The sequence below is a fragment of the Muscardinus avellanarius genome (assembly GCF_963383645.1).
Source record: "Muscardinus avellanarius genome assembly, chromosome: 7".
In the NCBI taxonomy this organism is placed as follows: Eukaryota; Metazoa; Chordata; class Mammalia; order Rodentia; family Gliridae; genus Muscardinus; species Muscardinus avellanarius.
Window position 1 is genome coordinate 85,691,787 of NC_137793.1, and position 27,954 is coordinate 85,719,740.

The 27,954-nt window shown below is 39.3% G+C and overlaps 1 protein-coding gene across 5 annotated transcripts; it reads right to left on the bottom strand.

Annotated features, from left to right (window-relative positions):
• Positions 1-14: 14 nt before the first annotated feature.
• On the bottom strand, positions 15-27,954 carry MDM4 (MDM4 regulator of p53; the record flags this gene model as incomplete). Of its 5 annotated transcripts, XM_080698237.1 has the most annotated exons (10): positions 15-587; positions 2,698-2,778; positions 5,251-5,400; positions 8,817-8,977; positions 12,202-12,295; positions 13,006-13,073; positions 18,841-18,905; positions 20,399-20,532; positions 26,777-26,851; positions 27,877-27,954. In XM_080698237.1, the coding sequence occupies 10 exons, from the start codon at positions 27,952-27,954 to the stop codon at positions 15-17; spliced, it is 1,479 nt and encodes a 492-aa protein (XP_080554363.1). The 5 variants fall into 5 exon arrangements, with proteins under 5 accessions (XP_080554363.1, XP_080554364.1, XP_080554365.1 ...); XM_080698238.1 differs by lacking the exon at positions 5,251-5,400; XM_080698239.1 differs by lacking the exons at positions 18,841-18,905; positions 20,399-20,532; positions 26,777-26,851 and having other exon boundaries at positions 13,006-13,044.

Here is a 27,954-nt window from a genome sequence, read left to right on the forward strand (position 1 = left end):
TGCAATTGATTAAGTTATGCCATAAAAACCTTAATAACCAACTGAATCTCTTTCTTGCAAGTCGGACACGAAGCCCCGGCCCTTTTTAGCCTCCTGGCACAGTGAAAACAAGTGGTGAGATGGCTGGTCCTCCCATGAATGATGTTCCCATCCCGTGGTCTTCTCTCACATAGGCTGCACGGCTTGAGGATGTTCTGGTAACCCTGCACACTTTCTGTGCCAGCACTCTGCTCAGGATGCCTATGTGCCTGTTCTCTGATGCTTGAGATGGTGTCCTGGCTTTCAGAACTTTGGGCCAAATCCAAGAATTCCACTGAGTTGCAGGGATTAAAAAGTTTACTGTTTTCTTCCTTTATAACTACATCTTTAGGTCTAACAACTGGAGCTGAAACAGTTCTTCGGCAATCAGGGACATCAATTCCTTCATTTTCCTTCTTTTCGGGTATGGCAGTGATATCAGATGTGGAGAGAGAATGTGTTAACTTAGAACAGTCTGAGTACCAATCCTTTCTCAGGGCCCAGCAACGAAAACAGTACCTCTTGCTTGGAGAGTTAAATTTCTTACACTCAGTACACTGCCACTCATCCTACAAAGATAATTTCAGCCTATTAATACTCACTCAGTGATGAACAGGATGCTGAGAAAAAAGATAGCTAGATTCTCATCACCTCACCAAGCGAGTAGTAGGTAGTAGGTTCAGCACATCAGCGGCCCAGCCTAGGATCTGAACAAATCCTATAGCCACATAGAATGTCTATGGAAGTTTTACACTGATAATACCACAACTCCCATTTTCAAGCCATTTGATAAAGCCATCGTGTGTGTGGGGGGGGGGGGGTGGATGAAGAGTAGTGAGAATTGAACAAGTTGGCATTAAACCTCTGAGCTACACCCGGCCCTTTTTTAATTTTTTAAACAGGTCTTCGCTAAGTTGCTGAAGCTAGCCTCAAACCTGTGACCCTCCTGTCTCAGCCTCTCAAGTACTAGAATTATAAATGAGCACTACCACCCAGCTGTGTAGCTATCTTTTAAGTGAATTAAATTCATTATTTTGGCTCTCTACACAGTTTAGGTAAAACACTGTTTGCTTTTCCTTGATGCCTTTTTTTAGGTCATTTTTCTATGCAAAACTCGCTCCTTTATCTGGCAAGAGACTAATGAATGAAGAGGTAACATTCTTTCTTTCTACTAATTAAACAGTATTGTAAAACCTGGCAAAGAGGAAGTTAAAACTAAAATGAGGTCTGAAAACTACTCAATTTTCCTCCTGCTCTCATGGTTCTCAGGATCACAGGGAGCTAATTGTCTGCCTAAATCACACCCTCTGAAAAATGAACGATCTTGCCCTTGAATGCCAAGTAATTCTCCGACTTCTCCATATTCAAATTAGGAGACACTGGAGCTCAATGAATTTTAAATGCCTTGCTTAATTCAACAGCAGCTACCTGGAACAAGTCCTGAGTAGCTCATGTGGATAACTGCCTGGCTTTGATAGGATCAATGATCTGACACTGGCAGACTTGGTTTCTTTCAGGACAAAGGCCAAGCACTTCAAGTTTAGAAGTCACAATTCAATTGTCTAGTCTGAGAGGCAGGGACACAACCATTTATTAAACTGGGATGGTCTCCAGAAAACCACAAAACACACTCACCAGTTTAAGGTCCTCCAATCTCATCTGAAATGCTGTACATATACTCAAAGGAATGTCATGAGGATTTGATATACATAACTGATGATAGCCAGAATTTAATTGGCATCACTTTTTCTTTTTTAGTAGTACATAAGATAATAGGGCTTATTAACTTCAATGGCATCTTTGATTTGATGAAATACAGTTTATTTGCTTAATAGGTTTCTGTGCCCAAGCAGCCACAGAAGTCTGATTAAGATGGGAGCATCTATCTCTGCTATTTGTATTATGGTCAAGAGCACTTATTGGACCAATATGTTCCACTTTATTACTTAGCTATGCACAGATAATTTGAAATGAATTAACATAATAGTCAACAGCAGCACAGAGGGAGTGGGGAAAGGTTCAACACCAGTAACAACCTAAAAATGTTTCTGTCCCCATGCAGCAAGATGTAAAATCCCTTTCTTACCCACCCCTCATCACCTTTTTCCCAGAGTAAGTTAGCTACAGAAAGTACTAAAAGGAAAATGGGGAAACAGAGAAAAGTAAAGTATACATTTCAGAATAGATTTGTCAACTGATAATAAATCCATAACTATTCCCTCAGAGCTTAATACCAAATCTTCTTTCAAAAATTATCTTGTACTGAGGATAGAACCCAGATGCATTCTACCTTTTATACCCCAACCCTTTCATCTTTTTTATTTTAAAACAGGGTCTTACTAACTTGCTGAGGCGATCCTCAAACTGGCAATCTTTCTTTCTCAGCCTCCCAAGTACTAGGATCATAGGTGTGTGCCACCATATCTATGTCCAAAGAATTTTGATGGCGGGGACACAAATGTATTTAGATCATCCTTTCCAAGACAGGGAGGAAATGATATCAATTTATCTTCTTCCCATCTCAAATTTCAATAAAACCTCTAACAAGATATAAAGAATTCGATATCTCTTAGCAACAAAGAAAGGGAGATACAGTGAAAAGTGGCACTCTACAAGTTGGGATGGATCACATCATCTAGAGAAGCGCCAGTGCAAAGAGCTTTAACTGGAGGTTCATACCTCAGAGGTAACTTCTACATCAGTATCATCACTGAGGGACTTAGAGTCCTCCAAGTCATCATTGTTTTCCATTTCAATCACCTATGAAGGCAAAGACATCTCATTAGTAAGTTTACCTACTTTAGATGAGGCTAGTACCTGAACACAGAAAAAAAGATAATACAGCTTCAACTTAAAACTCACATTCTGCCTGTATCAATTAGCATTCGAAAACAAAAAATAGTTAAAACCAGGCATGGTGGCACACGCTTGTAATCCCGCGCTTGGGAGGTGGAGACAGGAGGATCGCGCAGGTTTGAAGCCAGCCTTGCTGGCTTAAGTGATCCCGTTTCCAAATAAAAATATAAAAAATAGGTCTGGGAGCTGGGCATGGTGGTGCACGTTTGTATACCCCGTGCTTGGGAGGCTGAGACAGGAGGATCCCACAAGTTCGAAGCCAGCCTCAGCTGGCATAATAGACCCTGTTTCCAAATAAAAATATACAATAGGTCTGGGAGTATAGAATGGAGGTAGAAGGCCCCTGGGTTCCATTCCCAGTACCACAAAAAAAAAAAAAAAAAGGTCTGGGAGTGTAGCCCAGAGGTAGAAGGGTTTCCAGGAACCCCAGTACCACCAAAAAAAAAAAAAAAAAGTTAAATATAAGACCAAACACATGATTCTATAAACACCTAGCTAGCATTTTATGTTTTGTGGTACTGGGGATTGAACCCAAGAGCAGTATACCTCTGAGCTATACCCCAAGCCCTAAGCTGCTGAGGACCTTAGTTTAGCTAAGGTTTCTCAGGCTGGTCTCAACCCTGCGATCATCCTATTTCAGCCTCCCAAGTACTGGGATTACAAATGTGTGCTGCCTTGCCCAGATCAGCTGCCATTAGCACATGACTGAAAAGCATCCAGAAGAGTTACCAGATATGTCTACACTCAGAAGAGAAAAGGTGTCCACATTTATCACTAAAGAAAATAAACTATCAGAATAGAAAACCCACAAATCACTAAACATAGAAATTTTAACCTTGGAATCAGGTAGAAATGAAGAATGAAAACAAAGTATTATGAAACTTTGCTTTTAGCCGGGTGTGGTGGTGCACGCTTGTAATCCCAGCATTCAGGAGGCTGAGATCAGAGGATCATGGTTTGTGTACAGCCTCAGCTACTTAAGTGAGGCCCTCTGCAACTTACTGAGACCATGTTTCAAAATAAAGAATAAAAAATAGGGCAGGGGGTGTAGCTCGGAGGTCAGATGCCCCTGGGTTCCATGCTCAGACCCCCCCCCAAAAAAAACTTTGTTTTTTCTAGGTCTAAAATTTTTAGAATTTAAGATTCTAAAACTTTATTAAAATCCTATTTTTTATTAGAAGTGGTGAAGTACAGCTGTAATCCCAATACCTGTGAGGCTGAGAAAGAAGGATCACAGGTTTAAAACCAATGAACAGTAATTTAGTGAGTGTTCATTCTAGCTTCTGATTTCCTTTCAATGCTACCCATAATTAGTCTAAGAGAGCCCAAGCATCTGTCTACAGCAATCAACCCAAATTTTAATGAAAAGTTCATAAATTAATGAAGACAACGACCCAATTTAGTACTGAAAGGGGTTTTGCTAAATTTATTTAATGTTTATTGAAAATCTTCTACCTCTAGACACTAAATGCAATTTCTAATTTCTTTTCTTTTCTTTTGGTACTAGAGATTGAACCTAGAGATTCTACATCCAAGCTACACCCCCAGCTCGATTTTATTTCTTTATTTGGAAACAGGGTCTCACTAGTTATCTGAGAGCCTCATACGTTGCCAAGGTTGGCTGTGAATTTGCGATCCTGCTGTCTCAGTCTCCTAAGTACTGGGATTACAGGCATGTGCCACCATGCTCAGCTTTAAATCTAATTTCTTAGGAACTGAGCACTACCCATATGAACTCATCTTGGTGTGCTCACACCATATGTACTCAGAGTTCTAACTACCATCTTTTCTCCAATTTTAACTCTAAAATAGGTATAAGAAATCCTATCTTCCCATTTAGCTATGAAATGGTGTGGAAATTAACAAGATTTCTAAGAAAGGATGTTGAGAGTATTTAGAACTTTGCCTTGTTAGAAAAGCAAGATTTTTATTTTATTTTTATTTTGGGGAGACTGAACCCAGGGGCATTCCACCTCTAAGCTATAGCCCTAGACCTATTTTATTATTTTTTTAATTGTAAAACAGAGTCTCACTAAGTTACCGAGGCTGGCTGCAAACCTGGGATCCTCCAGTCTCAGCCTCTCACATACTGGGATTACAAGCTTGTGTCACCAAGCCCAATTGAAATGCAAGATTTCTAGAAGAAAATGCTTCGCAGTAAGAAACCAGATAACAGGAGAAAATGGGTAACTTATTGCTTTCAATAAAATAGAAGCTTGTCTTTCTCCTAAGACAACTTTGAATTACAATGTGAATCTTGAAATTTGGAGGCAGGGAAATATTAAAAACTAAAAAGGGAGAATTATATAATTTACTATACAAAGTAAAACAGAACCCTAAACAGATTAATGAACATTAAATTTTTCTGGAACATACCTTTTTGTCACTCACTCTCCCTACTTCTTCACTTGCTTGTTCAGTATCAGCAGCTTCAACCTTTATTCCAACACCTAAGTGCTCTGATACAGACTCATTTAAAAACCACAAGTCATCTGTAGTGTCTGAAACAATGGCAGTACCTACAGCCTAACAGAGAAAAACAACATGAATTTCTGTAATCAATGGCTTATCAGAGGTGACGAGCTAACAAGAACCCAAAACTTAATGTCTTCACATTACTTCTCCAAAGAATACCCTGCCTTTCCTCAACCGACATGCATTCTTCTCAACAGATACCTACTTAACGCCAACTATGAAGAGATAGCGAATGGATAGAAATTTCCATTCTCACAGTAAATCAGGGATAATCACCAACAAATGTGACCGAAGCACTTAAAAGGTTAAGACTCATAGTTGTTTAGCTAAATAGAATTCATTCTTGACATTCTTTTCCACAGATGGCCCTCGGAAAATCCAGAAAACATCCCATTGGTTCTGATGAATTCTTTCCTTTAATGGTCAATGACTGCCCGCTGAAGAAACACTGATGGTAACTCAAACCTTGCTACCACTTTCTAAAATTTTAAATGACTTTAGATATATAAGACCTTACTTTCTGCATTTGTCAACGGACATTTTATTGCATGCTTTCCTACAACGCTCATGAGACAGCTCACTATTTTGCCACTGTTATAGGCCTATTTATCTAATCAACAAGTACTCACTGAATGCTGATTAGTAGGTAAGGGAACAGAGTGGCAAATAACACAAAATTCTGGCCTTCCATTTCAGCGAGAGTAAACAGATACTAAGTACATACATAACACTAATTTTACAAAGTAAAAAGTGCAATAGAGAATATAAATTTAAGGTAAAAGAGCAGAGTGGCTACAGTTAACTAGGCTATTTTAACTAGGGATTGTTTTGCAGGGCTACCACTTAAAACTGAAGGGTACAAAAAAAAAGTGAATGAATCCCACTGCCAGTGTGAAACAGCGGCCTTGGGAGCCAGAGATGATCTCTAAGAAAATACATTTGAGCCAAGTCCTAAGAGATGAGAAATAAATGAAACAATTGGGGGAATGGTAAAAAACAAATTTAAGTTGTCTGAGGGGGGGAAAAAAATTTAGGCTATGGTGTTAGAAAGAAAGCCAGTGTGTTGCCGGGAGTGGTGGCGCAGGCTTGTAATCCCAGCATTTGGGAGGCTGAGACAGGAGGATCAAGGTTCGAGGATAGCCTCAGCTACTTAGTAAGGCCCTTTGCAACTCAGTGAGACCCTGTTTCAAAATTAAGAATAAAAAATAGGGCTGGGGATGTAGCTTGAAGGTAAAATGCCCCTGGGTTCCATCCCCAGTACTGCAAAAAAAAAAAAAAAAAAAAAGAAAAGAAAAGAAACCCAGTGTAAAAGCCGGGCGTGGTGGTGCACGCTAGTAATCCCAGTACTTGGGAGGCTGAGACAGGAGGACCATGCAGGTTTGAAGCCAGCCTCAGCTACTTAGGCTCTTAGCAACTTAGTGAGATCCTGTTCCCAAATAAAATATAAAAGAACAGGTCTGGGAGTGTAGCCCAGAGGTAGAAAGTCCCTGGGTTCCATCTCCAGTACCACGAAGGAAAAAAAAAAAGGAAAGAAAAAAAAAAAAAAGAAAGAAACCCAGTGTGAGCCAGGCGTGGTGGCACACACTTGTAATCCCAGGACTTGGAAGGCTGAAACAGGAGGATCACCAGTTTGAGGCCAGCCTCAGCTACTTAGTGAGCTCTTCCCCAAATTAGTGAGACCCTGTTTCCAAATAAATAAGGTCTAGAGGTGTAGCTCGGAGATAGAAGGTCCCTGGGTTCAATCCCCAGTTCTGCAAAGAAAAAAGAAAGAAGGAAGCCCAGTGTGTCTGAAATGCACAAACTGAATGAGGAAGAACGACAGGAGGGGAGGCAGGTGGAGTTTAGTTCTGGCTGTGGTAAGGAGTCTAGATTTTATCATACTTGAAGCTACTAAAGAATTTTAACAGTAATGTTACTTATCCATTAAAAAATGTACTCTCAGAAGGGTGTGGTGGTACACAGTTGTAATCCCTGCACTTGGGAGGCTGAGACAGGAGGATTGCAGGTTTGAGGTCAGCCTCAGCAACCTAGAAAGACCCTGTTTCAAAACAAAAAAAAATCCAGCCGGGCGTGGTGGTGTATTGCTTGTAATCCCAGTACTTGGGAGGCTGAGACAGGAAGATCGCAGGTTCAAGGTCAGCCTCAGCTACTTAGTGAGGCTCTTAGCAACTTAGTGAGACCCAGTTTCAAAACAAAGAATAAAAAATAGGATTAAAGGTATAGCTCAGAGGTAGAATGTTCCTGGGTTCAATCCCCAGTACTGCAAAAGAAAAAAAAAATTGCACTGTTTGAGTCAGCGGAAAGTGTCATATCCCTGTAATTCCTGCAACTCAGGAGGCTGAAACAGGATTGCCAAGTTTGAGGCCAGCCTCAGCAACTCAATGAGACCTTGTCTCAAAACTAAAATTAAAAAATAATTATAACTCAGGTAGAAGGCCCCTGGGTTCAATCCATCTGTATCCTGTCACCTTAAAAAAATTTACTCTTTGAAAAGAATCAATAGCTGAACAAGAATAAAAGCAGGTAGAAACAGTTGTGGTGCTAGCATACCTGCATGAAACTGAAAGGGGGCTTGAGTTGGGTTATGACACTGCAAGTAGTAAAGAGCTGATTTTTTAATGTGCTTTGCATGAAGAGCTAATGACATGAAATGTGGTCACCCAGAGAAAGAAAATCAGTATCACTTTACATTTGGCTGGAATTGGGTAGATTTACAAAGAAGGAAAGGCTAAGGAAGGAGTGCTTTAAAAAAAATTATTTCTTTTTAAATTTAAAGTTCGCAGGTCACAGTGACTCAGATCTCTAATCCCAATACTAAGGAGGCTGAGACAGGATGATTGCAGGTTAGAGGCCAGCCTCAACAATGTAGCAGAGTTTTCAGCAATTTAGTGAGGCCCTGTTTAAAAAACATAGGGCTAGGCCGGACGTGGTGGCCACGCTTGTAATCCCCGCGCTTGGGAGGCGGAGACAGGAGGATCGCGCAGGTTCGAAGCCGGTCTCACTAGCTTAGGAGACTCTGTTTCCAAATAAAAATATAAAAATAGGTCTGGGAGTGTAGCCCGGAGGTAGAAGGGTTTTCAGGACCCCCCCCCTTCAAAAAAATAGGGCTAGAGGTGTAGCTAGGCAATAGAACCTGTGTCTGATTCCCCATCCCACACACACACACACACTCACTCAAGCGCGCGCACGCGCGCGCGCGCACACACACACACACACACACACTCACTCACTCGAGAGTTCATGTTAATGTCAGATCCTCTTAAAGGAGATGTGCTAAGCAGGCAGCTCGATGTGGAAGCTGGGTATACAGGGGGAGGTCAGGCCTAGAGACAGAGATCTGGGCATCATACACACATAGGTGGTAAAGTCAAAGGAGTTCATAAGAATTCTTGGAAAATGCAACCTGTGGTTAAGAGTAAATAAGGTTACTCTTTCCAAAAAAATCAGTTTCCAAGCATGAAATTTACCTGATTTGTCTGTAAATCAGTGGAGCCATTACTTCTAGGTGTATAGTTGTTTTTCAAGTTTCCTAAAAACCACCAAGGCAGGCCAGCTACATCCCACTCCTCAAACCCAAGGTCCAACCCAGATGTCTCATCTTGGGTTAAATTTTCTATCAAGTCTTCATCTATAGAAGTCAAATGAAAAGAATAATAATATGTATACGACACTTAAGAACCCAGTCTCCTTAAAATACTTACAGTCTCTTTATAAGATGGGTTAAAACAAACTCCCACTCTCAGAACCAGAAATCAATGATCTGTCTTAGTGGCAGAGCCCAAATCTCCCCTTGATTAGGCTTAATTAGCAAGTAATGACACTAGAAATAGATGATCATTTATCAAAGACTCTGCCAGGTATGGTGGTGCATGCCTGTAATCCCAATACTCAGGAGGCTGAGACAGGAAGACTGCAGGTGTGAGGCTAGTAGATTCAGCAATGTAGTGAGGTCCTGTTTCAAAATAAAAAAGCAGGCCTGAGGGTGTAGCTGAGAATGTCTGGGATTCAATCTCCAGTACCACACCAAAAAAACCCCCAAAACATCTGAACAATGGCAATAGCAGTACTATAAAAAGCCTGCTTGCTTACTTGATTTCTTTTTCTTCGTACGTGGGTGGGTGCGTGTGTGCGTGCTTGTGTGATACTGTAGATTAAACCAAGGGGTATTCTACCTCTGAGCTATATCCTTACCCCTTTTTCTAATTTTAATTTTGAAACAAGGTCTCCTTAAGTTACCATATGCTGGTCTGGAACTTCTGTTCCTCCTGTCCCAGCTTCCCAAGTACTTGTAAATGATCACTTTAAACACTCCTCCCACTGCACCAACTAAAGAAAGACTTACTCTAGTGCATGATGCCTGGTAAAGGCTTGATCCACTGTACTACAAATGTGACAGCATAGTGGCCTAACCCTTGAGATCAAAGCAGGTGGTACAGATCATAATGGGTAATCACAAGATTGTTGAGGCCTGGTACCACATATTTGGGGACATTTCTCAATAATTCAGTAGGTAACAACCATCATAAACTCAGCCAGGTATAGTGATGCACACCTATAATCCCAGGCTTGGGAGCTGAGACAAAAGGATGGCAAGTTCAAGGACAGCCTTATCAAGTAGTGGGATTCTCATCAACTTAGCAAGACCCTGTTTCAAAATTAAAATAAAATAGGGCTTCGTAGTGTAGCTCGGTAGTAGAATGTCCCTGGGTTCAATTCCTTGTACCAAAACACACAATACAATAAGCAATGAACTCTAGGTTCAGAATATTTGGTTGCCCATATATTCACATACATATGTCCTTTCTACATCTGTAGACTCTTTTGGAGTTGAGTATCTAGAAATATCACAAATAGTAAGGCCCCTGTTATTTCAAGTAAAAATCCTTGTATCAAATATCTGATCATTCAAAGCAGTTACTAACGTAAGTCAGCTGCTACCACACAAGTTCTTTTCTTTCTTTTCTATCCCCTAACCCTACTTGCTGTATCTTGCATTCTCTTCCTACTGTCTTACTCTCTATCTCCTCCAATGCACCAGGCCTGCCAATGGCAATCACAGGTGATGAAACGTGCTGAGGACACAGGACAAGGATTATGCAACAAATAAGTCCCCTCAGAACATAAGGATACTCTATCTACTTACAGATTATGCCAACCTTGCTTATTATAGGTGGATCTGTGGACAAGGAAACTTCAACTGCCTTTTTACTTACTCATTGCTAAACGATCTGAAGCCAAATCCCTGAGATGGCATCATGTTAAAGTTATCCTCATCTACTCCAGCTCTGTAATTTATCATGAAGGAAATGTAAATAGGTCACTCTTTCCACAGCTACTTGGGCTTTTAGCTCAATGGTAGAGTGCTTGCCTAGTATGTGCGAAGCTCTGGGTTTGAGTTCGAGCACTATAAGAAACAAATTCTCTCCTTTCTACCTACAGACCTGAAAATTCTAAACTATTTCCAACTTCCCACCACAAATTACATATATCTCTTAAATCGACACTTATTTTATCGTTTTTATATCTTAAACAGCCTTTTGAACAGAAAATAAGCAAGGAGCTACATGTAAATAAGCAAAATTACAAAATATCATACAGACTAAAATAATCCCAAGGTAAACAAGTGGCCCAAAACTCAAGATTCCATTCAAAGCAATTTGAAAAAAATCCAGCATAAAAAACGAATTCAATTTTAATTTAAACATTTTTAAATAACTTCAGAAGATTAACTTTCTGTGATAGAGTTAGAGAGCTAACCTGCCTTTGATCCAAGTATGAGCCAACTACCTAGACAAGAAATCATCAAGCCATAAAATACCTTTGGTAAAATTATGATCTTATATATATATATAAAAAAAAAAGCCTGCTGGGTGTAGAGACACACACCTGTAGTTCAGTATTTGGAGGCTGAGGCAGGAGGGTCACAGGTTTGAGGCCAACCTCAGCAATGTAGTAAGCCTCTCAGCAACTTAGTGAATCCCTGTCTCAAAAAAATAAAACAGAGTCGACTGTGAGTGTAGCTCAGAGATGAAATGCCCCTGGGTTCAATCCCCAGTACCACACACATACACACAAACACAAAAAAGAAAAACTATGAAAATCAACCTTTACATCAAAAAATAAAAACAAACTAAAAATTATAACCAAATCAAATATATAGAGGTATCAAGATTAAATAGGCCAAAGCAGATGAATTCATGTATATAGAAAATTCATCAGTTAGCAAACCAGTATGTAGTCTTCTTCTCATTTTTTCTTTCTTTCTTTTTTTTGGCATACTAACTAGTAGAAGGTTCTTGCATTACCCCAGTTATCCTGGTTTGCTAAAAGAACACTACACCACCTTCAAAGTCAGTAATAGTGATAAGGGTAAAAAAAAGCTTTCAGAAAAGAAGAAATATGACATTGCCCCCCTTACTTCACATGCTAATACACAGCAATGTTACTTTTTTAGTTCTCTATTTGCAAACTTCTGTAATAATTGTTGGTTTTGTTTTTTATTTTTTTATTTTATTTATTTATTTTTTTTTGGTACTGGGGATTGAAGCCAGAGGCATTCTACCACCAAGCTGCACTCCCAGCCTGATTTTATTTACTTGAAAAGAGGGTCTCACTAGGTTGCTAGGCTCACTAGACGGCCTAAGTAGCCAAGGCTGGCACTGAACCTGCAATCCTCCTGTTTCAGCCTTCCAGGTACTAGGATTATAAGCTTTTGCCACCAGGCCTGGCTGTAATAGTTTTAATTATAACTAGTGCTTAATATATTCACATGCCATTTCTAGAAATAATCAACCCCCCCAAAAAAAACCACAAAAGAAGAAAAAGTCTATATATCAATAATCCAAAACTTACCTCCTCTGAAATTTCTGTGTTTGTGCTCTGAGGTAGGCAGTGTAGAACCTTCTTCGGGTCTTTTCCTGGAACTGGAACTTCCTTCTACACTTTGCTGAAAGGGAAAGACATCTATCAGTACAGTAGAACTGATTGAGACCAGGGGATGTAGCAGTTCCATCCTGGCTCACCAGTTAGTGTGCAACACAACAGGTTATGCACAAGAAAGAGAACTCTGGAGTTCACACAATCATCAAGGAAAGCGACACATTACCTCTCCTCACCCACTATAAGCACAGCTAGGAGAATCCAAAACCTGGGTGTAGAAATAACCTCTGCTCGAGGCCAAAATAGCAGGCTCCAGCCAACCACAAAATTAGGCATATTTCAAAAAAACACGTGAAACCCTCACCATATACCAAGACGATTTAAAGTTCTCCTGGGTTTGAGAGAACTTTAGGAAATGGCCTGACATGAACTTAACTGCAACAAACTCATTAAAAATCTTTAAATAAAGTGGTTTCTTCAAACACCTTTAACATATATTTATATACTCTTTCACACACACATGCACACACAACCCAAAGAAATGCAACTGGAAGAACTGAAGATCAGAAGTGCTACATCCCTAAGAAAGATTCAGAGACTGGAACTCTGTATGGGCAGAACAGAGAAGGTTCGCTCTGTCCCTGGTCTATGAACTCCCAAGAACCTTTCCCATTAGTCTTACCACATTTGGAGGAAAGGCCTTGGGAGTCCAAGATCCACAGGTACAGAGAAGGGGCCACTCTGTACAACAAAAGAAGTCACCACGTGGTGATTTACCTTCAGTTGGTCTTGACTTGGAATATCCATACTGTGATCCTGTGCGAGAGCGAGAGTCTGTGCAGCATCTGGATAGCAAGTAAAACAAAAGGAAAACCTTCCCTGGTAATAACCATTCTTTCCACACAAAAAGGATCTCAGCAAACAACCCTAAAGCCACGTTGGGGCCCTACAGGTGTACTTCATTATGTTGGCTGGACAAGGCTCTCATTTGCATGAAGGGAAAAAATAAAACTGGTAAAAATGACACAAAGACCTGGGTATGGTGGCATATCCCTCTACGTGAACGGCTGAAACAAGAACCCCAAATTCGAGGCCAGCCTGGGCAACTTAGCAAGACCCCATTTCAAAATAAAACTAAAAAGCGCAAAGGATAGAGCTCAGTGGTAGAACACTTGCCTTGCATGCACGAGGCCCTATGTTCAATCTCCAGTACAGAAAGTGACAGAGAAAGAGAGAAAAAACACCAAGACAGGCCACCTTTAAAATAATACAAAATTATAATCCGAGAAAAAGTGGAAAATGACTAGAAATGGCAACCTTTCCTATTATTATATGAAAAGTGATCCTAAGCAGTTAATAATGAGTACCTTTGCCATCTCTTTCTGTATTACTAAACTTGCCTATCTTAAAACAACAACAAAGTTTCTAGCCTTTTATCTTTAATTTGTATTATTTATTTATTTGGTGGTACTGGGGGTGGAACCCAGAGGCTTTCTACCTCCCGGCTATACTCCCAGACCTATTTTCTATTTTATTTGGAAACAGGGTCTCACTAAGTTGCTGAGAGCCTCACTAAGTATGGAATTTCCCCCACTTGCTTCATTAAATAATAGCATCTTCAAGCAAATCTACATTCTAAAGTGTCAATGATGATTTCATAATTTAAATTCCCATCATCTGAATAGACTGGATTTTTATAACATCTTATTTTTCCTAGTTACAACAAACATTTCCTAAGAAGAGAAAGCAGATAAAGGTTTTTCTCAAAGCTAATAAAAGCAATGAAAAAAATAACCTGAGAGAAATTCTTATATATTAGCCTAAGTGACAATGTATTTCAAAGACTCAGAAATTTTTCAAGCAGAACAGAAAATATAAACTCAGCTACAGAAAAGAACAAGCTGCAGAGATTTTTTTTTTTTTTTTTTTTTTTTGGTACTTAGGGTAGAATCCAGGGGCTTTCTATCTCTGGGCTATACTCCCAGACCTATTTTATATTTTATTTGGAAACAGGGTCTCACTAAGTTGCTGAGAGCCTCACTAAGTAGCTGAGGCTGGCTTCAAACCCGTGTGATCCTCCTGTCTCAGCCTCCTAAGCGCGGGGGTTACAAATATGTGCCACCACACCCAGCTAAGCTGCAGAGAATTTAATAATCCAAACCATTCATGATATGACGCTATATGTAACTGATAAGCACTAAAACAAGTGTGTCATGAATCGGGTTCATCGGCCACTATCAGGTCCAGAGGTAAGGCATTTAGGGAAAACATCGTTCTCGTCTAATAAAGATTGCCAGAAAGAGAATCCAGATCCTACAACTGATCTGACAATTCAGTTGTTTTGCACAAAGCAAACATTTCCAAATGGTAATAATAAAGAATTAATTTCTAAAAATATTTTTATAGCTAAGTGACATATGAAAAGTTCAGAGACTAATTTTCTGACAACAGTGGTCCTCAAAGCAAAATCTAACTAACATACAATGCAGGTAAAACAGTTAACAAAGCAATTCTACTGCTGTCACTTATACTACTGTATTCTAAATTAAATGTAAAAAAATGTTAAAATATATAGTTTTCAATCCCCAGTACAGTTAAAAATACATTATATACAAAGTGTTAGTTTGTCTTATCTTATTTCATTTTATTACTATCATGGGGAAATTTAGAGAAGTGATTTAGAAAGCACCACCTTGACTTTAAATAATGGCATCTTCTTCAACCACTGCAATAAAGTTCTATTCATTTGCAAAGGTGTTGAATAGCTACCATTAACTTTCTCATTTGTCCATTAAATAAAACAGAGCTAACTACAAAAATCAACAGAAGTTGGGTGTGGTGGGACATGCTTGTAATCCCAGTACTTATGAGAATCACAGGTTCTAGAACAGCCTCAGCTACTTAGTGAGGCCCTCTGCAACTTAGTGAGACCTTGTTTCAAAATAAAGAATAAAAATAGGGCTGGGGACACATCTTGGATGTAGAATGTCACTGGGTTCCATCCCAATAACACACACACACACACACACACACACACACACACACACACACACAATGTTAATAGAGATCACAGCAGATAATCAATCCAAATTACTTGGGGCAATTTCCTAGTTTTGGCCACCAAACCATGGTTAAAGAAAATGTTGCCATTGGGGAATCTGTGTAGAGAACATCTGATAACTCTACGTAACACTTCTGTGACTCCTGAAATTTTTCAAAATGACAAGTTAAATAAGAAATAAAGATATCGTAAAGATGTAATATTTAGCCGGGTGTGGTGGCACACGCTTATAATCCCAGCATTTGGGAGGCTGAGACCAGAGGATCGCGGTTCGCGGACAGCCTCAGATACTTAGTGAGGCCCTCCACAACTTAGTGAGAACGTGTTTCAAAATAAAGAATAAAAAATAAGGCAGGGGGTGTAGCTTAGGGGTAAAATGCCCCTGGGTTCCATCCCCAGACTTGCCAAAAAAAAAAAAAAAAAAAAAAAAAAAAGGATGTAATGTTTAAAGAAAAAAAATGTGTCCAAAACAATGGTGTGGGAGGGCAGGTGCTATTAGAGGCAAGAGTTAAAGAGACATCAACGTGTGGCATAATGAGCAGAGAAAGGACTGGCTAGTCAGAAATCTCTGCTCTACCACTTACCAGTGGCATCTGACATTGGGCAAATTGCTCCTATTAAAAAAAAACACCTCAATTCCTTTATGTCTAGATCTTCCTCACAAGGTTATTTGAGGATTGATTAAAGTGTTAGAAATGTTCTTTATATTTGACATACCAAATTCTACAGAGAAAGTGCAAGAAAGAAAATAAGAGAAAAGGTGAGAATAATACTCAACTCAGATATCCAGAGTATAGATCAACCAGAAAATAAATTTTACTGAAAAAGTAGACCAGCAATTATAAAATCCTCCATATTCCGGAAGCCATTAGTGATTAGCCCAGGAATGCTGTAATATTTTACAAATAATGGGGTTTAAATGAAGCTGCCAATCACTCACCAAGCTTTCTCCTATCAGAAATCTACAGCTATATCAAGTGGCTGAAGTAGGCAAACGGGGAAACCAACAGACTCCAAAAGTCAGTGCAAGTTCAAAGTCACATTTCAATGTATGAGCAAATCTCTTTCCCTGGCTTTGAAGCACAAATCTTTATTAGGAAAAGATTCTCTTCAATCTACTTATTTCAGTAAACATAGCCAATCTAAAAGAGATTATATAATTTGGGCTTTTTTCAAAAGAAAATGTTAACTACAATGTAATTTGAAGCTCCTAAAACAGTTTCATGTAGTAGAAAAAGAAAAAAGTTGTATTATATGGAAGTGAGTGAGAGTTGCGATTCAGTTGTATCCAGCTTATTCACCCATCTCTCTACCACCACTTTGGAGACTTAAAGACACCAGAGCTGCCGGTTTCCTACACATACCTAATAAATTTGAAGGTCAGTATTCAAAAGGTCTGGAGTCAAGCAAAGGGTTAGACAAACTGGCAGATGACTAAAATCATGAGGTAAAAGGTTTCTGAAGAAACCATTATAAGAGATGGATTAAATGAACACCTCCTAACCCACCAAATCGTAAGAGCCAGAAAAGTGACAAAGCAGACCTTGCAAGACTGATGTGACGGAACCTCAGGGCACAGCACCACCTATAAGGGTCTCTTGGAAAAGAAATCTAAACTTGAAACTATTCAAGCACCACTACGTATATCAAAAATAGGAAGGATAAAGAAATAAGTTAAATAATCATAGCATATGTTCTGCCGACTCCAGAATGTGGGAAATTCTTCAGGACAAATAATCAGTTTCTTCAATAAATAAATGGCATGTAAACAAAAGGAGGGGTGTTCTATACCACAATGTGATGACTATAATGAATAATTTATTGTATACTTCAAAACAGCTTAGAAGAGAGGATTTTTAATATTTCCAACAAAAAGAAATGATAAATGTCTGAGGTGATAGATATGCTAGTTACCTTAATGCAAATTACATATTGCATGCATGTGACAAAATACACTGCATCCCATGAATATATACAATATGAGCCTTTTTTTTTTTTTTTTGGCGGGTCTGGGGGTGGAACCCAGGGGCATTTGACCTCCAAGCTATACCCCCTACCCTATTTTTTATTCTTTATTTTGAAACCGGGTCTCACTGAGTTGCAGAGGGCCTCTCTAAGTAGCTGAGGCTATCCGCGAACCGCGATCCTCCAGGTCTCAGCCACCCCAATACTGGGATTACAAGCGTGCGCCACCACGCCCAGCTATGAGTCATTTTTTTAAAAAGGCAAAAGCTATGTTATTGAGTAAAGATATAAAAAAAAAAAAAAGCAGGGAAAAGTGCTAGCTTTGTATAGATTAAAGAAAGACACTTATGGGATATGATATTGAATATCATATTCAATGTGTAAACTTTGTTTGGACCCTGATTTGAACAAGTCAAAAATAAAAATATATTTTTGAGGGTTGGAGATATATCTCAGTGGTAGAGCCCTTGTTTAGAATTTGTGAGGCATTGGGTTTGATCCACAGCACTGCCAAATAACCACCAAATAAAAAAAGATTTTCGAGATAATTAGTGGAAAGGAAATAAACCATAATTAAACAGAACTATGGAATAATTTTTAATTTTGTTATTAATTTTTTTTGGTGTAACAATGATGTATTTATGTTTGAAATAAAAAACTCCTTATCTATTAGAGATTTTTAAAAGTTATGTCTAGCCAGTGTGGTGGTACACACTTGTAATCCCAGCATTTGGGAGGATGAGACAGGAGGATCAAGGTTCGTGGACAGCCTCAACTACTACTTAGTGAGGCCCTTTGCAATTCAATGAGACCTTGTTTCAAAATAAAGAATAAAAAATAGGGCTGGGGGTGTACCTTTGGAGGTCAAAGGATGCCCTTGGGTTCCACCCCCAGTACCGCAAAAAAAAAAAAAAAAAAAAAAAAAAAAAAAAAAAAAAAAAAAAAAATTGGGCTAAGGGTGTAGCTCGGAGGTAGAATTTCCCTAAGTTCCATCCCCAGTACTGCAAACAAAATAAAATAAAAAAACAAATATAAGTTATGTCTAGCTGGACACGGTGAGGCACACCTATAATCCTAGTACTTGGGAGGCTGAGACAGGAGAATGACAGGTTTGTGGCCAGTCTCAGCAACTTGTGAGGCCCTCCAAAACTCAGTGAGACCCTGTTTCCCAATAAAGAATAAAATAGGTCTGGGGGTATAGCTCGTAAATAGGATCTTAAGTCCCATTCCCAGTACCACAAAGAAAATAAAATAAGTCTTGAGGTATGGCTCAGAGGTAGAATGCTCCTGGGTTCAATCCCCAGTACCACACACACACACAAAAAGTTATGTCTAGATGAAGTAAATGTGGAAAATATTAACAACTGTTAAGTCTAAGAGATGGGTATCTATCTTTAGTATGTTTGAAATTTTTCACAGTGAAAGCTAAACAACATAGTAATAACATTCTGCACGACACATAGTATATTTCCCGCCCAGTCACACTACAGACAGCATTCCATTTCTATCTCAATTCTCCTTGCTTTCCCATTATTTGCTCCCTTGAACTTAAAGCTACAATACAGGTAAAGAAATATATGACATACCTGTAGTAGCAGTAGTAGCAGTAGGTAAAGGGACAAGATTCTTCCTTAGCATATCATACAGAGGGCTGTTAGGAGATAAAAATAAAAGTTTAAGAACCTACTCTAAAGATACTGGAAATATTGATAATTTTTATTAAATATTAAATATTTGACGTTTGTTGCCTCCCAATTTTCTCTACTAAGTATAAAAAGACATAATCCTTTTCCCAGAATTGAATTTTTTTTTAGGGGGGGATACTGAGAATGAACCAAGGGGCATTCTATATCCGAGCTATACCACCAGCCTTTTAAAATGTTTTATTTGAAAATAGGGTTTTGCTAAGTTGCCGAAGGTCTCCCTAAATTACTGAAGCTGGCTCAAATCTGCGATTCTCCTGTCTTGCTAAGATTACAAGCATGTACTACCACACCCAGCTCAGAACTGAATTTTTAAAAATCAATCTTAGCCAGGTGTGGTTGGTGCAGATTTATAATCCCAGTACTTGGGAGGCTGGGACAGGAGGACTGCAGTTTCAAAGCCAACCTCAGCAACACAGGCCCTCTGTAACTTAGTGAGATCCGGTTTCAAAGTAAAAAATAAAATAGGGCTAGGGTGTAGCTCAGAGGTAAAATGCTTCTGGGTTCCATCCCCAGTATCAAACACACAAACAAATCAATCTGAAATATTAAGATGTGAATGCCTAAGCTCTTGTGACTTCTTTGTCCACATTAAAAAAAGTTAATTTATATTTTATTAGATGACCTTACAGTAACCCAAAATAGAGGTGTCCTTTGGGAATTATTCCTTCCTTCTAGAAATTAAATTTTATATTTTAATTGGGAAATAAAAGTGGACAGGAATCTTTGTTTTTTTTGGTGGTACTGGGGATGGAAACCAGGGGCCTTCTACCTCGGGCTACACTCCCAGACCTATATACCTATATATTTTATTTGGAAACAGGGTCTCTTAAGCCAGTTGAGGCTAGCTTCGAACCTGCAATCCTCCTGTCTCAGCCTCCCAAGTGGGGGTTTACAAGCGTGCGCCACCACGCCCAGCTGACAGGAATCTTTCTAAAGTAAAAAAAAAAAACCTCAGCTGAGCTGGGTGCAGTGGCACACACCTATAACCCCAGACTTGGGAGGCTGAGACAGGAAGATCACACACAATCCGTGGCCAGCCTCAGAGACTCAGGGAGACCCTCAGCAACTTAACAAGACTGTTTCCAAATAAAACATTTTAAAAACTGGGGTTATACAGCTCAGAGGGAGAATGTGCCTGGGTCAATCCCTAGTACAAAAACACAAACTCTCCGTATCACACTTTTTACTTCATGTACCTCTCTTTTGAAGTGCTTTTCATACTGTTATTTTACCATGTGCCAGTATAATTATTTGATTAAGATGGGGAGCATATCCATTGTCTTATTGCTTTGAAAGCTCTATAAAATCAGACCATGTTGTGTTCCCAGTACCTCATTAGCTATCTAAAATATGTAAGCCAATTATTTGTAAACTAAAAGAATAACCACTAATGTCCTAAAGGAGATTAAATGGATACACAATGTCGCGCTCTTGTTACCTTGGATCTTTCACGGAGAAGCTCTGATGTCCCATTAGCTCTCCCAAAAGATCCCCACCACAATGCACCATATGCTGCTCCTGCTGATCATACAGCTGCTTCACCGTTATATACTGGCCCAGGTAGTGCATTACCTGTGTGGGAATAAAACACCATATAACAATCTGTCCGACTGTCGCCAAAAACAAACTATGAGAAAGTAGGTAAGGCAGGTAGATAGAGAAACAGATCGTCTATTTACAAGACTGTCAGTACCTGTACGCTGACACTATACAAGCAGTCCTACAACAGATGGTTGCTCCCAACTTCTAGGTTCATCTACTCATTATTTCTGATCATTAATAGACCCACTATTTTTAGCACCAAAATGTATTGATATGGCAATGAAAAACAGTGATAAATTTATTTAATATCCCCTTAAAAGTTTCTCACCAGCTGGGCATGGGGGCGCAGGCTTGTAATTCCCGCGCTTGGGAAGCTGAGACAGGAGGATAATGCAGGTTCGAAGCCAGCCTCAGCTACTTCGTGAGGCTCTCAGCAACTCAATGAGACCCTGTTTAAAAAAAAAAAAAAAAAAAAAAAAAGACTTAACTGGGCGTGGTGGCGCATGCTTATAATCCCGGCGCTTGGGAGGCTGAGACAGGAGGATCACACAGGTTTGAAGCAAGCCTCAGTTACTTAGTGAGGCTCTTAGCAATTTAGTGAGACCCTGTTTCCACATAAAATTCAAATGACGAAACTGTTCTGTTACTACAAGTAATAAACTTTAAGTCTGCCTGGACTCTAAAACTATTTTCCACTCCAAGGGCACATAAACAACTAGGCTTTTGATGCATGTTCACTTTTTTTGACAAATGTACAATGTTTAATAAGCCACCAGCACTCTATGTGCACAAAAAAGAATCCAGGTATTTAATAAAGAAATACTTAATCTGCATGGCTATTTTTTCAGAGTTCATAAAATGGAAGGGAACACAGACTTAACATTTGAAATTTACCCTTTAAAATGGAGATGTAACATTTCATTTAATCTTTATTCTATTATCCGGGTTGAACTATTTGCCATTGAACACGGCTGAATTGTATGAAAAACAAATATAATGAAATCTATTGAAGTGTTCTCTAAAGATAGATTATTCAAAAAACTTGTTTTGCTTAATAATTAAATTCTTCCCATAAAACACAAAGTGACCAAAGCAGTTTATCTTTATCTTTAGGCCTCAACTTCATAGAATTATTAAATATCTACAAAGAATTTTTCCAACATTATTCTCATTATATTGGAGCAATGATGTTTCCTAGACACATCCCCAAACATGACCTAGGTTTTTTTGTTTTGTTTTGTGGTGGGAGGGTCTGGTAATGGAAATTGAACCCAGGAGCATTCTACCTTTGAGCTTATACCTCCAACCATTTTTTTTTTTTTTTTTTTTTTTTTTTTTTTTTTTTGGTGGTACTGAGGATTGAACCCAGAGGCAGTCTACCTCTGAGCTACACCCAAACTCTATTTTGATTTTTTATTTGGAAACAGGATCTCGCTAAGTTCTTGAGAGCCTAAGCTGCTGAGGCTGGCCTCCAATATGTGATCCTCCTATTTCAGCCTACCAAGTACTGGGATTACAGGTGTGTGTCACCATGCTCAACTTATTTTTTGTTTTGAAACATGATTCCACTAAAATGTTGAGAGTCTCACTATGTAACTGAGGCACTATCGAACCTGCAATTTCTCTTGTCTCAGCCTTCCAAGTACTAAGATTATAAGTGTCACTACCATGCCTGGCAATGTCCTAGTATTAATGGATTAGCTGATTTCTCATATCTAATAAACTAGGAGAACATAAGATGAAAAAAGCATTTACTGAAAGAAACAAGAAGTTCTTTATGTCGACTCAACTTTAAGAAAAAAATGAATCATCTTGCAGGGCATGGTGGCACATAGTTGTAATCTCAGCACTTGGAAGGCTGAGACAGGAGGATCACACAGGTTCGAAGCCAGCCTCAGCTACTTAGTGAGGCTCTCAGCTACTTAGTGAAACCCTGTTTCCAAATGAAATATAAAATAGGTCTGCGAGTATAGCCCAGAGGTAGAAAAGCCCGTTTTCCACCCCCAGTACCACACACACACACACACACACACAAAATCACCTCTAAGTATATAAAATAGTATGTTCTAAAATACTAAATTTTTAGCCAGGCATGGTGGCACATGCTTGTAATCCCAGCGTTTGAGAGGCTGAGAAAGGAGGATCACATAGGTTCGAAGCCAGCCTCAGCTACTTAGTGAGCCTCTCAGCAACTTAGTGAGACCCTGTTTCCAAATAAAGTCTGGGAGTATAATAGCCCGGAGGTAGAAAGCCTCTGGGTTCCACCCCCAGTACCACCAATATATATATATATTATACATACATATATACACATATATATACATATATATACATATATATAAAATAAAATAATAAATTTTTATATAATACTATTACTTTCATTTCTCATTATATTATCTGCCTCAGTGTATACAGTACAACTTTTCTTTTTTGGTGATAGTGGTGGTACTAGGATTGAATCCAGGAACATTCTATCTCTGAACTACACACCTAGTCCTTTCTATTTTTTATTTTGAAACAGGTTCTCACTAAATCACCACATGTTGGCCTCAAACCTAAGCTTCTGTCTCAGTCTGCCAGGTACTGGGATTAGAGATGTGAACCACCACGCCCAGCCAAAAGAACCATGATTTAAAAATAAAACCAAGCTGGGTGTGGTGGTAATCCAGTACTGGGGAGACCGAGATAGGACTGCAGGGTTAAAGCCAACTTCAATGAGGCTTTCAGCAACTTAGGGAGGCCCTGTTTCCATATAAAAAATAAAATAGAACTGAGGGTATAGCTTAGAGGTAGAATGTCTTTGGGTTTAATCCCCATAACAAATAAATAAGTAAACAGGTATATTAATAGATAAATTAAAATTTTAAAAGGCTTAGGGGTGTAGCTTGGAGGCAGAGTGCCCCATGGATTCAATTCCCAGTACCACACACACAAAAAAAATTATAATAAAAATAAATAAGCCGGGCGTGGTGGCGCACACTTGTAATCCTAATACTTGGGTGCCTAAGACAGGAGGATCACAAGTTCATGAACAGCCTCAACAACTTAGTGAGGTCATCTGCGACTTAGTAAGATCCTGTTTCAAAATAAAAAAACAAAAGCCGGGCGTGGTGGCACATGCTTGTAATCCCAGCATTCGGGAGGCTGAGACCTGGAAGATCGCTGTTCGCGGACAGCCTCAGCTACTTAGGGAGGCCCTGCGCAACTCAGTGAGACCCGGTTTCAAAATAAAGAATAAAAAGTAGGGCAGGAGGTGTAGCTCGAAGGTCAAGTGCCCCTGGGTTCCATCTCCAGACCCGCAAAAAAAAAAAAAAAAAAAAAAAAGGATTAAAAAAATTTATAATAAAAAAAATAAAAAACAAGATGGGTCTTGTGTAATTCAGAGGTATAAACGTCCCTGGGTTCAATTTCCAGTATCATGCACAAAAAAATAAATGCACATGCCTATAATCCCAATATTTGAGAGCTTGAGACAGAAGGATCACAGGCTCAAGGCCAGCCTCAGAAACTTAAAACTATTTCAAATTAAAAAGTAAAATAAAAGCCGATGTAGTGGCACACACTAGTAATCCCAGCATTGGAGAGGCTGAGACAGGAGGCTGGCAGTTCGTGGACAGTCTCAGCTACTTAGTGAGGCCCTCTGAAATTCAGTGAGACACTGTTTCCAAATAAAGAATAAAAAAAAAGTAGGGCTAGGGGTGTAGGTCAGAGGTAGAATGCCCCCTGGGTTCCATCCCCAGTACCACAAAACAAACAAACAAACAAAGTAAGTAAGTAAGTAAATCAGGTGTGGTGGCACACACTTGTAATCCTAGTACTTGGGAAGCTGAGATAGGAGGATTTCAGGTTCCTGGTCAGCCTCAGCAACTCGGTGAAGCCCTCCACAACTTAGTAAGACCCTGTTTCAAACTAAAAAGATAAGGCTGGAGCCAGGCGTGGTGGCACACGCTTGTAATCCCAGCACTCGGGAGACTGAGACAGGAGGATCGCTGTTCGTGGGCAGCCTCAGCTACTTAGTGAGACTCTCCGCAACTTAATGAGACCGTTTCAAAATAAAGACTAAAAAAATAGGGCAGGTGGTGTAGCTCGGAGGTCGAATGCCCCTGGGTTCCATCTCCAGACCCACCAAAAAAAAAAAAAAAAAGGGGGGTGGGGCTGGGAGTGTAACTTGTAGAATGCCCCTGGTCCAATCCATAGTACCACAAAACAATCAAGTAAAATGGACTGTGGGTATAGTTTAAATGTAGAATGCTCCTGGATTCAATCTCCAATACCAAATAAATAAACAAGTAAATAAAAACTTAGACTTTTAATAACAGTTTAGATAAAAATCTTATGCATAAGGATTTTAGAGATACAATCCAAAAGTTTACACTTAATTTAAAATAATAAAGGGAACTAGGACTGTATCTCAGTGGTAGAGTAACTGCATAGCATATGCAAGGCCTTGGTTTGATCCTGGTACCATAAAAATAAACACATACATATTTACACAAACATAATAGGTTTTAATAGAATAAAAAAAGAAAATGTGTCTTTTAGAAAGATCTGAAATGCCTCTAGATTTGCTTCCTTGAGGAGTGCAGCAGTACTGACAGATATGAAGCCTTTATTTGTGTGTGGTACTGGGGAACATTCTACCTCTAAGCTAATATCCCCAACCCTACATTTTATTCTTTATTTTGAAACAGGTTTCAAATACTGAGTTACAGAGGGCCTAAGTAGTTGAGACTGGCCACAAACCTGTGATTTTCCTGTCTCAGCCTCCCAAGTACTGGGATTACAAGCACATACCACCACGTCCAGCTAGGTAAAACAAACAAAAAAGCTTCACAATTATTTCCTGTGTAGGAAGAGGTGAATATCTACCCTGCTAAATACAAACTGTTCCAACAATTATCATTTTAATATTGAGTTTTCTCGAAAACACTTAAGGAATTCAATTTGGTTTTGTTTTTAATAAACTTTAGAGCCAGGCATGGTGGTACACGTTTGTAATTCCAGCATTTGGGAGGCCGAGACAGGAGGATCACAGTTCTCGGACAGCCTCAGCTACTTAGTGAGGCTCTTTGCAACTCAGTGAGACCCTGTTTCCAAATAAAGGATAAAAAATAGAGCTGGGGGTGTAGCTCGGCAGTAGAACACCCCTGGGTTCCATCCCCAGTACCACAAAAAATAAAATAAACTTCAGAAGCTTAAATAAATAATTTAAATGCATAAATGTTTAAAATAACTCACAGAACCCAGAAGAGTATTTGACACATTTTTAATGAAACACTGGTGCATCAAATTCCTGCCTGACAGTATAGCTTGTATATCAGTGTCATTTTTAATATGTACATGTTTTGCATTTTAACACTAAGATCAATAAGTTCATGGTTAAGCTTATGATTATAAAACACTTCAAAAAGAACTCTAAAAGAATATAAAGTTCAATTTAACATGACAGGTCTTTAAAACAGAACAAAAGCCAGGCGTGGTGGCACACACTTGTACTCTCAGCATTCGGGAGGCTGAGACTGCAGGATCGGTTCACAGTCAGCCTTAGCTACTTAGTGAGGCTCTCTGCAAATTAGTGAGACCCTATTTCAAAATAAAGAATAAAAAATAGGGTAGGGGATGTAGCTCAGAGGTTAAATGTCTCTGGGTTCCATCCCCAGACCCGCAAAAAAAAAAAAAAAAAAAAAGAGCAAAAGTTGCCTCTCCAGTAAGTACCTCAAGAGAATTTCTTTTCTTAGGCCTGATTTCAAAAATGTGTATTTGCAGGGTTTTACTTTTCCAATGTGTGTCTGTGTGTGTGTTTTACTGTGTGTGTGTTACTGTTTGTGTTACTGTGTGAGAGAGACTGTGTGTGTGTGTGTGTGTGTGTGTGTGTGTGTGTGTGTGTGTGTTTGAGGTACTGGGACTATTGAGGCCAAGGGGCATTCTATTTCTGAGCTATACTTCCAGCTCTTTTTTTTTATTTTTAATTTTAAAACAGGGTCTTGCTAAGGTGCTGAAGGCCTGGTTAAATTGCTGAGGCTAGCATTGAACCTGTGATCTATGAAAGTTTTGGAAGTTAGTTAGCATCTGTGGCCTCTCAGGAAACTGGGTCTTTCCATCACGCCCTCTGGCCCTGCCTATTTCTTTCTACCTCCTCCCTTCTTCCATTGTCTGTCCCCGTAAGAGTCAGTGTGTCCCGACACAGAGCTTCCCAGTACTGGGATTACAGGCATGATTCATCAATCCCAATTCAATTGTTCTTAAAACTGATTTATTATCTTTAATGGCTTACCTCTTTAACGGTGAACATTTCACCTTGTGCACCTGCTGCCTGCAAAATCTTCAAAAGTAGCAGTTTTGGTCGTACCTGGTATAAACATAAAATAAATCTGCTATTTACATTTCAATTACATTGGTTTCCGGAACCCTATGGAACAAGAGATATCCTTTAATACTTTTTTTTAACAAATCCTGGGAGACACTTTTCACTTAATAATATATATTCTTCCGATATATAAAAAGAACTAAAAGCTGGGACTGAGTGTACTCTAATGTTCATAGCAGCACTGTTCTCAAACAGGGTATAAATTCATGAGTTTATAATGACTATTGTAGGCCGGACATGGTGGTGCACGCTTGTAATCCCGGCGCTTGGGAGGCTGAGACAGGAGGATCACACGGATTTGAAGCCAGCCTCAACTACTTAGTGAGGCTCTCACCAACTTAGTGAGACCCTGTTTCCAAAATATATAAAATAGGGCTGGGAGAAAGCAGTTCGCAAGTGACAGCATGTGGCTTCGGCTACTCCCAAGTAGTGTCCAGGAGGCAGATGCCAGACACCGAGTTCCCACTGCCCACAAGGGTGATCTGCCTCTTTTCCCCTGTTCTCTTTACAATAAAGTTTCTGCTCGCCTTTCTTCTATCATTCTTGTCATTCTTCCCACTTTCTGTTTCCCCAGTAAAGAAAATGTCCATTTCAGGGGAAGGAGATAGTCAAAAGAATCTTTATAATACCTAAAGTTTGAATTTTTATACTTGCTATGTTTCTCTAATTTAACTTTTTAAAAAATATAGCCATTACTGCTCTGTATAAATCTCACTGAGTTCAGTTATATGCCTTAATTCAATTTCTTTCTTTTTTTGGTGGTACTGGGATCAAACCCAGGGCCTCCTGCATGCTAAGTAAACGACCACTGAGCTACATCCCCAAGCCTTTTTTTTTTTGTTGTTTATTTTATATAGTGTCTCACTAAGTTGCGCAGGCTGAACTCCAAATTTCAATTGTCCTGCCTCAACCTCCCCTGTTGCTGGGATTACAAACATGCCACCACACTGGGCTCAGTTCAATTTCTTAAGAATTAAAAAAAAAAACTGCAACATCCAATGACTTACCTTATTGATTCGTTCTGGTGAGATCCTGCTAGCATTGTCAGATGTTGAACACTGAGCAGAGATGGAGTTTGATGTCAT